General features: G+C 43.6%; 1 protein-coding gene across 1 annotated transcript in view; it reads right to left on the reverse strand.

Annotated features, from left to right (window-relative positions):
* The window catches only part of GGA3 (golgi associated, gamma adaptin ear containing, ARF binding protein 3), a 33541-nt gene that overhangs the window by 14512 nt on the left and 5069 nt on the right, over nt 1–13960 (reverse strand). The window contains exons 2-11 of the mRNA XM_066588017.1: nt 12523–12607; nt 10657–10732; nt 10126–10224; nt 9853–9976; nt 8041–8144; nt 7868–7948; nt 6019–6156; nt 5185–5266; nt 3488–3604; nt 1686–1937 (exon numbers count right to left, since the gene is read on the reverse strand). Coding sequence (XP_066444114.1) covers nt 1686–1937; nt 3488–3604; nt 5185–5266; nt 6019–6156; nt 7868–7948; nt 8041–8144; nt 9853–9976; nt 10126–10224; nt 10657–10732; nt 12523–12607 — 1158 coding nt within the window. The remainder of the gene's footprint in view (nt 1–1685; nt 1938–3487; nt 3605–5184; nt 5267–6018; nt 6157–7867; nt 7949–8040; nt 8145–9852; nt 9977–10125; nt 10225–10656; nt 10733–12522; nt 12608–13960) is intronic.

A 13960-nucleotide genomic window follows, 5' to 3' on the forward strand; every position in this document is an offset into this window, starting at 1 on the left:
AGCGCGAGAAATCTCCTGCAGCCTCCCCGCTGAGCGCTAACGATACTAGATCCCGCGCAGGAGTACGGGAGCTAGTATATGCGGGGACGAGTGTCAGGCATCGTTTGCCCGACACTCGTTCCGTCTAAATAGGCCTTAAGAATGGAAACCATACCTAATAAAATTAGGTATCTTGGCATCTATTCACTTAGGGTAGCACACTGTCAAGTCTGCAAACACTATACAGAAGCAAGCAAGGCCTCATGCCCACGTCCAGGTCAGATTCCGACTGCGAGATTCACGCAGCAGGATGCGACCCGTGCGCCGGCATTGACCTCCCGCTTACTTGTACGGTGTCTTCTCTCTCCGCTCTGCACTGTGCCAGCTGGCGCACAGCCGCGCATGAGCAGAGCAGGGTCGGCGTATTAGCGGTGAGGTTTCTGTGCGAGCCTCTGCGAGGCCCGCTCAGAAATAGGATATGCCACAATTTTAATACCGCGCGAGTTTTCACGCGGTTAAATCACGGCTGTCAACATAGGATTGCATAAACTAATGCAATCCTATGGCAGCGTGAAACGGTGGAAATTCCGCGTGGAATTTCCGTCCGTGGGCATTGGGCCTAAAGGTAAGTGGAATTACATGGACTTCTACATTAATTACTAAGAAAATGTGATCTGATTGTTATTTAAGTCTTAATCGCTGACAAACGCAATCTAACTAAACTAATAATGCACAAACCGTTGTACCACTCATGTCTTTTACTGAGCGCAATGAGTAAACATCTACTGTACAAGGAGAATAAGTAAGTGATCCATTGAATTCAGTAACCTGTGGATCCCCCTTTAGCAGCCACCTTCAAAAACATTTCTTGTGGCTGCAAATAAGCTTTGCAGAGCGCTGAGGAGGAATATTGGGGCATTCCTCCCTACAAATGTGCTTCAATTCATCAAAATTTCTGTGATGCCTTGTATGCACAGCCCTCTTCAGGTCATGCCACAGCATCTGGGTAGGAAGTGATCAAATGCAGATCTAAATCCAAGGTAATCAAATCCAGGTAATTAAAAAGCGTTAATTTACTTTTTTTTATTCTTGCAACTATAACCCTGCATAAGGGTACAGGTTCTTGCCAAACTCAGTTTTTTGCGGCCTTTATATGCAAAAAAAACATCTCACACTCATTAAAGGGGTATTCCAGGACTTTCAAAAACAAAAATTCCATTGATCGACGGGGACTTGTAGCTTGAATCCCTGCCAAACAGCTGATTTCTGAGGTCGCTGTGGTCAGCAAAGGAAGCAGAAAGACCTGATCATAGCACAGCAACCTGGGTTGGTTTCAATGGGAGCTGCGCCGCAGTACCAGTTAGAACCATTGTGCTATGGTCAGCTCATTCTGCTTCCTGCACGGACAGCAGTCCCAGGAATCAGCTGTTTGGCGGGGATCTGAACAGCATGTCTCCACTGATCATCTATTATGACCTGACAGTCATCGATAGAGATCATAAAAAGTTTTTAAGTTTGATGCTCTCTTGCAGGGGGCATCAAATATATACATGATGCCCCCTGCAGGAGAGGCTATATATATATACACATACATACTCGTATATATATAATAGTGGTAACGTCTTTATCATATGAAGCTTGGGACAACAACTTGCAATTCCTACTATTATATCATGACTGACATTTTCAGCAGAAGAATCCATTACCTAGATGTAGCAGCTCTTCATCAAGTAAGCACAAGGAGTTGCTCGCACTGTTCATGTGGGTAAGATCATGATCCAGAGAAGAGCGAGGTCTGGGGTGTGTGGGTAAAAGCGGAGGAGGAGGAAGGATGGGGATCAGCGCTGGTGCTTGCTCTGCTACATCAGAAAGTGGTTTGGGGTCTTCAGCTGGGCTTGTAGACTCAAATCCTGCCAGATCGATTAGAGTGGGCAGACTGCTGCTGGACTCTGTCAATTCTGGTTTGAAAAAGAAATGACCTCCTAAGTACGCACGTATTGTAAAGACCAGGCACTTTTCTTTTCACCATTTTATGGTCCCATTTTAGGTCTTTAATTTGTAAATTTTCCATTAAAATAGCTGCAAGAGGCTCTACAAAGCTTTTATTTTCAACTGCAACATCATTGAGCACATATCATTTGATTAGTTTTTATTAAAAAGTTTTTGGGAAGGATGACAAGAAGCAGCGATTACTCTGCTTTGTTCTGTTTTCATTTTTTGCTACTTTTAACACAGAAAGAACAACAAGTAATATTCTATGATGTCATTGAATGGCTGTGATTGGCTGACGCCGCGTAAGATAGCCAATCACAGCATTAGCTTTCTGGAGGCGGGGACTTCAAGTCCCGCATCCAGAAAGCAATGCTCTGTCGGGGACAAGGAGGGAGCAACAGCCTGCAGCAGGGCCGCAGAACGCCGGGGGAGATGAGTACCGTTTGGTATTTTTTTACACCGTCAAAGGCGTATAAGGCGACAGTTGGGGGGGTCATCTTATACACCCAGTCGCCTTATACGCCGTAATATACGGTATATAACTCATTGACTCGGTCCTCTATTGATTTTTATTTTCACTTTGTTTGGGGATGGGGGCATGCAAAATAAAGAAAAAAAATTGCTAAAGTTTTTCTCCACTGTTTAACATGCGGTATAGAGGACATATTAACTTTATTCTTCCAGTCGTTATGGTTGCAGCAGTGCCAAGTATGTTTTTTTTTTTCTAGTGAACCCTTCAAAGTAAGTGATAATAGTAGTTTTTTTTCTTTTTTTAAATAAAACTTTTAAAATATAGGTTTTGTCTGATTGTTTGACAGACACTAATTCTTTGAAGCACTGTGTATTTCCAAGCACTGTATTACACACTATTATACAGTCAGGCAAACAATTATTACTAACCTAAAGGGAGTTTGTCATTAGAAAAAAAATTCTATACTTACCTATTCCTCCCCAGGCAGTCTACCTCTATTGCTCCCCAGGCAGTCTACCGCTATTCCTCCCCAGGCAGTCTTCTTACCATATCTGGTTACTCCAGTCCCCAGGGTAGCGTACACTGGCCTACAGGAAGCAGAATGCCGAGCATGTACGCTACATCACAGGAAGCAGAAGAATTGGCTGGGTGGAGGTGACGTGACCCGGGGGACTGGAGGAGCCAGGAGAAGATCAGCGAGCAGAAGATGCAGTAAGAAGGCTGCCTGGGGAGGAATAGGCAAGTATAGGATTTTTTTTCTAATGACAGAACCCCTTTAACTTAGTAAGAATTGTAGCCTGACTGTATAATAGTGTGGAATACAGTGCTTATGACAAATTTGTAATAGTAAAGCATCGGCCACCTACAATCGTATTTTGGGGCTCCCAACAACTAACAGAGAGAGACCCTCCCTCTGATAAACACCATAGAAGCAGCGGTTGCTACTAACTGCAGCATCTTAGGGGTTAAACAAATCAAAGACCAACTTTATTGGTCTCCAGTCAGTACCCTGCTGAGTGCCCTTAGTGATGAGATGGCACTAACCGTTATTATTTGTTGGCTCTGGAAAATCCAGTTCACCATTGATGTCCTGACCTTCTACAACCTTCTTGTACATATTGATGGCACGAGACACGTTGTCACTAGCCTGGAGGATGTCCCCTGTAGAATGGAGTGCAGAGAAAAGCGTCAGTCGTGTACAAAGTAATCGCTTACAGCCCAGCTTTCATTTTTCCAGTGCAGTTGAAAACAAAGAGGAATGATTGGCTGCAATAGGCAACATAGGCACGTTTTGGTCTGCACTAGTCTTTATGGATGAGGCACATTATTACCTGTCAGAGCCAAATATGTAACATACATAACACCTATATCCTTAAAAGAGGACCTATAGCCCTGCTCACAGCTCTGCCAGTGACTATTGTCACTACATGGGTTACTTTCCCCTGTAAATGGGGCTCCTATGGATGCCCCAGCTACAGTGGGAAAGTGTCAAATAAAGAAAAACAAAAGAAACCAAATGAATGTCCCCCAGGGTTCTTATATGACGTCATGGGGGACATAGATAGTAAAAAACATAACTACATACACATATAAAACAAAATTACAGAATAAAACAACCACACACAGTATACATAAGAAAGAAAATAACACAAAGCCGACGCCAACTAAAACCGTCGCTGTATGCGCCCTGTAAACCAAAACCATACATACTATACATCAAAACGTCCGAAACAAATATACTTTATTTTAAGCATAAATATACTAAATTTAAAAAAAATAACTATGAATGTTAAAAAAAGCATTTTACCCCCAATAAAACTAAAAAACAGAAAAAAAAGTCAGTGAAAAAAATATTTTAAAAAGCGCCCTATATGTCACGGAATAAAAAGCGCAGTAAAAATAATTTTGGTAGCTAAAGGAAACAAAATAGGGCAGTAAAACCGCCACATGGGTAAAATCCCTAAAAAGTGTCTGGTCCTTAAAGGGGTTGTCCCGAGGCAGCAAGTGGGTCTGTACACTTCTGCATGGCCATAATAATGCACTTTGTAATGTACATTGTGCATTAATTATGAGCCATGCAGAAGTTATAAAAAGTTTTATACTTACCTGCTCCGTTGCTAGCGTCCTCGTCTCCATGGTGCCGACTAATTTTCGCCCTCCGATGGCCAAATTAGCCGCGCTTGCGCAGTCCGGGTCTTCTGCAGTCTTCTATGGGGCTCCGTGTAGCTCCGTGTAGCTCCGCCCCGTCACGTGCCGATTCCAGCCAATCAGGAGGCTGGAATCGGCAGTGGACCGCACAGAAGAGCTGCGGTCCACGGAGGAAGAGGCCATCTTCAGCGGTGAGTAGAGAAGTCACCGGAGCGCGGGGATTCAGGTAAGCGCTCCGGTGAGCTTTCTTTACCTCCCTGCATCGGGGTTGTCTCGCGCCGAACGGGGGGGGGGTTGAAAAAAAAAAAAACCCCGTTTCGGCGCGGGACAACCCCTTTAAGGTACAAAACAGCCTGGTCCTTAAGGGGTTAAAAGAGTAACCTCATTGTCAAGGGAGGATAGCAATACCCATTTGTTAATTTGCTCATACATTTCCAGCAAGAATAACAAAAGGAGAAGGCAAAGTTCTACAAAAAGCTCCAGAACTGTTACTTTAAACGGTATTAAAGTATTTACTAAACCGGACCTGTGAGGGGAGCTACAGGCTCTCTGTAAGACAAGACGCAAATGCAGTCCACAATACAACCTCTTACCAAGGCTGCTGTCATTATCCTCCGTCTCGCTGGCCATTTTGAACAAGGTGAGTCTCTTACTCTCACATCTCTCAAACAACTCCTGCAAGAAACAGAAAGCATAAAGATACAACTGTGTAAGCAATAAGCAGGCGCTCCAGTATATAGATATCAGACAGATAGACATGGGTATTGTAATGGAGTCAGAATGAGCTTCAGCAGCCAAAATATGCTCACAAATATGCGTCCCTTTGGGCAGTAAGTACCGGCAAGAAGGCTGCTGTGCATAAATCTACATACCATACAGGTAATAGTTTACCCCTCTAATCGGTGATTGGGGCACTTAGTGGGTTCAGATGTACTCTCTAATTTTATATATCTCACAGGAGTCCAAAAATAAAGAGCTCCATCTGATGACAAATACACTTTACATAGGAGAGCCGGTAAAATTCCCACAGTTACTCTACACACTTGCTATTTAAAGTGTGGACTGGTTCCCAACCAGCACAACAGCAGTGTTTTTAACCGTTTCCATCACGATACCTTTGACTCATTAACCCTTTCCAATCCAATTTTGGATTCCGGGTTTCCTAAAAGGCTTTCTCTTTTTGCTGTTATACAACGGTGCCATCTGCTGGCTAAAGCCAGTGTGTGTGCGCCAGAGAGGCTCCGAAAGCGGAGTGTCTGGCAATAGATGGTAAAAATACCCTGTCGGACGTCTTCTGACATTGGAACTGTGTAAGCTTCAATCAGAATGTAGGAAGACGTCAGACAGTGGATTGGAAAAGGTTAATGTTAACATGTAGCAATCACTTTTCTTCATCTACTGGCTACGGCTGAGGTTCTCCTTCGTACCTTCATAAGCTCCTTGTCGCCCTCTGAGGAGTCGTCTTTGCTGTAATGCGTCAACATTTCCTGCAGCAGCTTGACGTTGTTATTGACTTCCTCCAGCGTGTGAACTCTCTTGCTCACCCTCTGCATCCTCACCTCGTCCTGGCGATTACAGGATCAGAAGCGATATGAAAGCAAATGAGAGAAAAGGGCTCCAGTCTCTTGTAGGAGTGATCCCATCCATACACTACATCCCAAACTATTTTGCCCAGCTAGTGGTCTAAGGAGAGGGGAGCAAAATGAAGGATGCAACTCTGCCGAGATGTAGAAAAGGGAAGGGGGTGAATATATTAATATGTCAGTGGTTTTCTGATCTGCAATGTTCCAGACTGATACAATTACAGTGAGGTTTGCAGTGTAGCTATCTGGTTTTTCTACCATAGACTATGGCATAAATTAAGAGCATTGGTGCACATGCCCTGCTAGATACCCAACTTCCATCCTTTGTACCCCCAACGGGAACTTCACAATTCTTGTTTGCCTAAGCGAAGGAGCTGGTGACATCATCACCAGCTTGTTCACGCTTGCAAAGACTGTTAGGACAGACAAATCATGGTTGGGGATTGTGAACGTCTCATTCAGTGTTTCACATTCCTATGTGGGTCAGGAATGCTATCTTTTCTCCTTAGGGAGACAGTGAGTGAGGAGACTTATAAGGCCATTCATGCTCCTCTGCGAAATATGCAAATAAGGGAGATGGAACAACACCTCTGCAGCGCCACCTATTAGAAGGCAGCTTCCTGCAAGTCATTGTTAGAGTCTTTATACAAGCCTAGTAACAATGACTGGGAATTGAAAGCCAAGCAAGAATCCATACACAGACAGCTGTTTCTGGGTGTTTGCCACTCATCAGTGTGTAGTAGGTTTCTGGCTTGGCTAGTGAGAGGACTGTGACAAACATTACCTTGCAGGAAGCTGCCTTCCAATAGGTGGCACTGCAGAGGCATTGTTTCATCTCCATTATTTGCATATTACCCAGAGAAGCATGAATGGCCTTCTAAGTCTCCTCACTCACCTTCTAGGTGCTCTCTCCTAAGAAGAAAAGATAGCATTCTTGACCGACGTCACGGGCCTCTCGCTAGCCAAGCCAGAAACCTACTACACACTGATGAGGGGCAAACACCCGAAACAGCTGTCTGTGTATGGATTCTGGCTTGGCTTTCAATTCCAAGTCATTGTTACAAGGCTTGTATAAAGAGTTTAACATTGACTTGCAGGAAGCTGCCTGCCTTCCAATAGGTGGCGCTGCAGAAGTATTATTCCATCTCCTTTATTGTCACATTCCTATGTAAAACACTGAACAATCAGTGTTTAAATGCAACTAGAAGCCAACAAGTCAACGATGATCTTAATGCCGGCTGTAACTGAACGATGAATGAGAAGCGAACAATTCTTGTTTGGCGTTGCCTTGCATTTAAACTTAATCATTATCGTTCATTTGAACAATTTTTGGAACATTAATCATTCCGTCTAAACGCACCTAAAGCCCGCTCTTCTGAAAGCTGCTTTCTAATATACTTTCTAATAATACTCATTATTTTCAATATCTCTTTTTGCTGTCTGTGAACAGAAACATTCACACTGACTTATAATGGGTACATTAGGTTTTGTCTTTTGATACTGTCTAGAATAGCGCAGAAAAGTACTCTATTCTGCCTGTCAGGGGCGCAGCAGAAATGTGACATTGAGAACCATAATGGCTGTGAGAACAGCGCCTCAGTATATTACAGCTCTCATGTAATGAATCATGTACATGCGTGTGCAGCACAGTCTCAGGACTGGTCTGTTACATTACATATATGGACACGCTCACCTCCTTCACCATGGACTTAATAAGCTTGTTGGCTTCCTGGAGATCATCTGGGTTCTTACTTTTCAACAGTTTGGCTAAGAGCTGAAAAGCAATATAAAAAGACAGAATCTGTAAAGAGAATGTGACACCCAAGTAGGATAGACGGTGCCAGGCACAAACCTCTCTGCATCTACCTTAGATCTTTCTTCATCATCAAAAATCGGATTTTTGGCTCTAACCGGAGGTGAAGGGATCAAGGTTCGATCCACTGGGATCACAGGATCAGTAAGTACAATTCCTGGATAAGAGATTTACAGTGATGTTAGAGAGGCTACATTACAGCGCTCATTTACATATTCATCATACATATTATATTAGCAAACATTTACAGGACTCTCAGGTTTATGTGGCCCAACCAAATATGAACCTCACCAGTTAACAACATGATGACATATACTGTATTTCATCTAACACAATTTTCAATAATCTCATTCACTAAATCATGAAGGTGCCTCTCTGTTCTGATGACTGGCAGCGGTCCCGCAGACAGACCCCTACTGGCCAAATATTGATGGATTATAATAAAGGCAGGCGTTCAATGTTTAGTCCCATACTAAGAGTAGATGATCAATGTTTAGTCCCATGCTAAGGGTAAGCGATCAATGTTTAGTCCTATACTAAAAGTAGATGGATCAATGTTTAGTCCCATGCTAAGCGTAGAAGATTAATGTTTAGGCCTATACTAAGGATAGATGGATCAATGTTTAGTCCTACACTAAGGGTAGATGGATCAATGTTTAGGCCTACACTAAGGGTAGATGGATCAATGTTTAGTAGAGATGAGTGAGTATACTCGCTAAGGCACATTACTCGAGCGAGTAGTGCCTTAGCCGAGTATCTCCCCGCTCGTCTCTAAAGATTCGGGGGCCAGCGCAGGTGACAGGTGAGTTGCGGGGGGGAGAGAAGGAGAGAGAGATCTCCCCGCTGTTCCTCCTCGCTCTCCCCCGCCGCTCCCCAAATCTTTAGAGACAAGCGGGGAGATACTCAGCTAAGGCACTACTCGCTCGAGTAATGTGCCTTAGCGAGTATACTCACTCATCTCTAATGTTTAGTCCCATACTAAGCGTAGGAGATCAATGTTTAGTCCTATACTAAGGTTAGATGGATCAATGTTTAGCCCCACAATAAGGGTAAATGGATCGATGTTTAGCCCCATAGTAAGCGTAGGAGATCAATGTTTAGCCCCACAATAAGGGTAAATGGATCGATGTTTAGCCCCATACTAAGCGTAGGAGATCAATGTTTAGTCCCATGCTAAGTGTGGAAGATCAGTGTTTAGTTCCATACTAAGGATAGGAAATCAATGTTTAGGGTAGGCAATATTAATGGTTGGCAATCCGGATTCCGCAGCAAGTACCGGGCATAGCATGCTATGGAAAACCGCAGATCTGTAGCAAATACTGCCCATTACTTACTATGGAAATCCGCTGCTTCCTCCACATGAGTGGAAACTAATAGCGATTTTCCGCTCGCGGAGAAAAAATTGCAGCATACCCTATTTTTAAGTGGATTACACATGGACAGCTTCCATTGAACTCAATGGAAGCCGTCCGACTTGCAGCCGTTCCGCAATGACATTGCGGAAAGGTCGCAGGTACCCACGTCATCACCTAGCGTCGGCGCAGAAAAAGCAGGGATTTAAAAAAAAAAAAACAAAAAAACGTGACCTGTGCGGACCATCCACAGTACAGAGAAGAAGAAAAGACAGATACACGCGGATGCCAGCTGAGCACAGGGTAGGATTCCGCTGCGGGCTCGTGTGCAGCCGGCTCTAGGATAGCTGGATCAATGTTTAGTCCTACACTAAGCATGGTCAGTTCAATATTTAGTTCCATACTAAGGGTAGGCGATCAATGTTTAGCTCCAGTAAACCGGTTTAAAGATATGTAGTCAGATCAATGAACTGACCATCATCATTTCTGCACCAAGTATAGAGTAAACTGTACCTTGTCTCTTCAGCATCTGGTAAGCATCCTTAATTTTATTCTCCTCTGGTAGAGCTACCGTCCAGCTGTATAATAGGCCAACAACTTTGCTCTTGACCTTCTCGGACACCCTGTCTCCAAGGTACTGTGAAGGAAATGTGCCCGTTAGATATAATAAAGCTAGTAATATTCTATGTCATACATATTAATGTAATAGGCTGTACTCTTGTACGTCATGCAGATCGACCCTCTTGTTGTCAGTACCCAGGTGAGATTAGATTGGTTCACACTTACCTTTGGAGATACAACCTTGATTAGTTCATTCAAAAAGCGGAATTTGCCAACCTCGCTGTGAAATCTTCTTCCGCAGTTCTTCATACATGCTTCCAAAACCTGTAAGAGAAGAAAGAAGCACAACTGTAAATACCAGCACCTCACTGTGCACTCTGCATCCTAAAGGCAGGCTGGAATCCACGCCATTTCCACTGAACTCAATGGGAATAAGTATCATAGTTCAATCAGCATGGCAGGTTTCAAAATACACGTTGCCAAAAAAAGAATTGACACCGCTGATCCAGAAACTGCATCGAACGACCGCATGTGGATTTACCTCATTGAATAGGGCTACATCTGTATGCAAAACTGTGGCCAAACACTAAGGCTCAGCCTTGGTTTACATTGGCAGATCCACATTTTCCAATGCGGATCTGCCAAATAAAACTCCATATGAACTTATCTAAGTATTATAGCTATCTGATAAAAAATATATATTAGGCACCAACTACAGGCACAGAAAACTGGAACCAGCGAGGGCGATGTACTCACAGTGAGGGCCTGCAGTGCTTCCCATTCTTGTGGAGACTGGATTTTATGAGCCAGGAGTCTGACAGCGATCTGTGGACTGAGAAGACAAGAGAACGATGACAAGACTTCTGATACATTGTGCCCGATTCATAATGAGAGCTGGAAAGTCCAGTGATAGGGATAACACATGTGGCTGCTTGGTTGGTAACAACGGTCAACTAAAAAAAAACCTTTTTCTCTCATCGGCAACAAAAATACATTTTTCTAGACCAACTTTTCATGCCGATTCCAAATATGCCTTCGGTTTTCTCCTACCATGTTCAGTTTTTGAAATATGACCACCTATGATTTGTGCAGATTTTATGTATATAGTGATCCCTCGCTATATCGTGGTTCAATGACTGCGGCTTCAGTGCATCGTGGATTTTACACAGACCAGATATAATTCTGTTTTCAACGAGTTTTTCGATATACAGGAAATACAGTACGCCAGTGGCGCTTGCAAATGTGAGATTGTACACGGCACGCTATTGGCTGATGGAATGTGTTCTGTATCCTGGGCACTGATTGGCTCACTGATCGTATCATCGGTCTGTTTGTTCACTTTTGCGATTGTTTGGCAGTTCACCCGACAGATTCGTTTGTGTAAATATAACGCCACTGCTTTGTGGATTTTCACGCATCGCGGGGTCTCTGGAACGTAATCACCGCGATAGACGAGGGATCGATGTATTTCAGAATGTACTAGGAATCGTATCATTCCAAAATGCACCCCAGTAACACATATCATGCACCTTTATCATCAATTCAATCAATTTTTATACTTTTTGCCAAACAAAACATTACTACAATTTTGTAGATTTTTAAAAGATTTGCAGTATTTTAAGTTGTTGTCCTGCAAATAAGCCCTACCCTGATTTTTCAGGATTTTTGGGGAGGTTTGGAATATAAGCTCTTCCTTCGAAAATAAGCCCCGGCTGCATTACATTTAAAAAAAAAAAGCAATACATTACCTAGCAAGCTCGGTCCAGGCCCCTCCGGCTGCTGTCTAGAGCGCCGACGCGCTTCTTGCCGTCCTCGCCCGCCTTCAGGAAGCAATAGCTCTGATTGCCTGAACAGTGCTCAAAAACCAATTAATGCAGTTCTCAATGAACAGTGATTGGTTCATCAAGTGCTGCATTTATTGGCTGAGCAGTGGTTGAAGAACCATCGCAATATGGAGGCGGGATCTATGAATTGGCCAATCAATGCGACGGCTCAGCCAATTCATAAATCCCGCCTCCACAATGCAATGGCTGTGATTGGTTCTTCGACCGCTGCTCAACCAATCAATGCAGTGCTTGATGAAACAATCACCACCATCGCATTGGTTCATCGAGCGCTGCAGCAGCGCTCGGGAACCAATCAGAGCCATCGCTTTCTAGTGCAGGATTTATAAATTCAGCAACCAGAAAGTGATCTTCTGTGGGTCGGCTGAGGACTGCAAGAAGCATGTCAGAGCTCCGGGGATCAGCGGGAGGGACCTGGACGGAACCTGTTAGGTAAGTATAATAAGACATCCCCCGAAAATAAGGCAAAAATTAATATAAGACAGGGTCTTAATTTCGTGGAAACACAGTATTACAACCAATACTGAAGCATAATGCATCTTATCATAAAATCTAGTCCACCAACTAGGATGAAAAAAAGTTTGTTGGCCAGTGTCCAATTTGGTTTGTTACTAATTATAATTTAGGATGTATTGAGAGGCAGGAAGCTAGGGCAGCGCCATCTAAACATACAGTCCTGTTCAGGTATTTCTGGATTGTCAGAAAGAACTAATTATAGAGTATATGAATTGTAGACCTGTTCCTATCCCTAAAAACACAGGGTTTCCCCTCAACTTACCCTTCAAGCTCCTTGTTGATTTGGTCACAGAAACTAATAATATACTCCCAATCCTCTTGCCGGTTACAGGGGTTTGTGGCTTTATCTGCCGCAAGAAAGAAAGAAAGAAGAAGTAGTGAAACGTTCATTTATACAACAGTCAGAGATGTGAATGGGTCTACAAGGCTGGATGGCGCCGACACTACAGCCCTGCGATGAGCCCAATGCCATCCGACCAGGGGTGCAACTATAGAGGATGCAGGGGATGCGGTTGCACCCGGGCCCAGGAGCCTTAGGGGGCCCATAAGGCCTCTCTTCTTCATATTGGGAGCCCAGTACTATGAAAAAAGCATAATAGTTGGGGGCCCTGTTACAAGTTTTGCATCGGGACCCGGGAGCTTCAAGTTACGCCTCTGCATCCGACTCCTTTATTAGTACAATGAACATAGAAGATTTAAGCAGTGTTGTTGGGGGCTTCGTCACGGGTGCTGAAAATGGCATTCTCATGGACCCCCAGACGGAACCACTGTCATTAGTGAGATGGACACCACTTTTGATTCCACTTGACAAGGCTTCTTTTCATTCCCATTGTATTTGGAGCATAGATCAGTGTAGCAACTATATTGTTCTGTAGTCCAAATACAATGGGGACAAACTGAATCCACGTGAAATGGAAACAAAAGTGGTGTCTATCTCACTAATGACAGTGAATGGTCCATCTAGGGGTTCTGTAGCACCCATGACGGAGCCCCTGGGCAAAATCCTACAAAGTGTACAAAAACACTTAAAGAGAATGTCTCACGTACTTCATGTCCAGGGTTAACAAAAACATGCTTGTTCTCTTCCAAAACTAGTACACACCCGTTCATTGGTCGTGTGTGGTCCTTCAGCTCAACGTCAAGCAAGTTTATTGGTCTGAGCTGCAATTCCGGGCAAAACCAGTGGAAGGTGTGGCGCTGTTTTTGTAAGAAAACAGCCATGATCTCTACTTGTAGATGAGAAATAATATATTGTTTTAATACTGTGCTATTATTTTTTTTGTTTTTAAAAACTTTTCTTGGGGGCGGCCATATTGGAGACTCTTCTTTCCTGTTATAGTCAGTGCAGCAGGGAGGTTGGACATGTGATCGATGCGATTGCCAGACAAATGTCATAGGCTATTACAGTCCCCCAGAAGTGATGGAGTACAGCGCCTCCCCTAGAGGACAATCTATGTATAGCGCCGCTGTCCTGCCGCTATCTAACAGTAGAGATGTACTTTAATCATTCGCTGTCCAAAAAAAATTAGAAATAAAATGTGTTTCTCATAAAAACCGGATTTAAATACTGAGTGACTTTCTGATGATACATCAGGCCTTATTACTAAGTGCACTGGCATCGATAGCCCATTCAGAGCCGACATTGCCGGTCCCTATATAAAATACAGCAGCATACCGCACTGTTTTGACTGCTGAAATGC

Source organism: Eleutherodactylus coqui, chromosome 13, assembly GCF_035609145.1.
Source record: "Eleutherodactylus coqui strain aEleCoq1 chromosome 13, aEleCoq1.hap1, whole genome shotgun sequence".
NCBI classification, from domain to species: domain Eukaryota; kingdom Metazoa; phylum Chordata; class Amphibia; order Anura; family Eleutherodactylidae; genus Eleutherodactylus; species Eleutherodactylus coqui.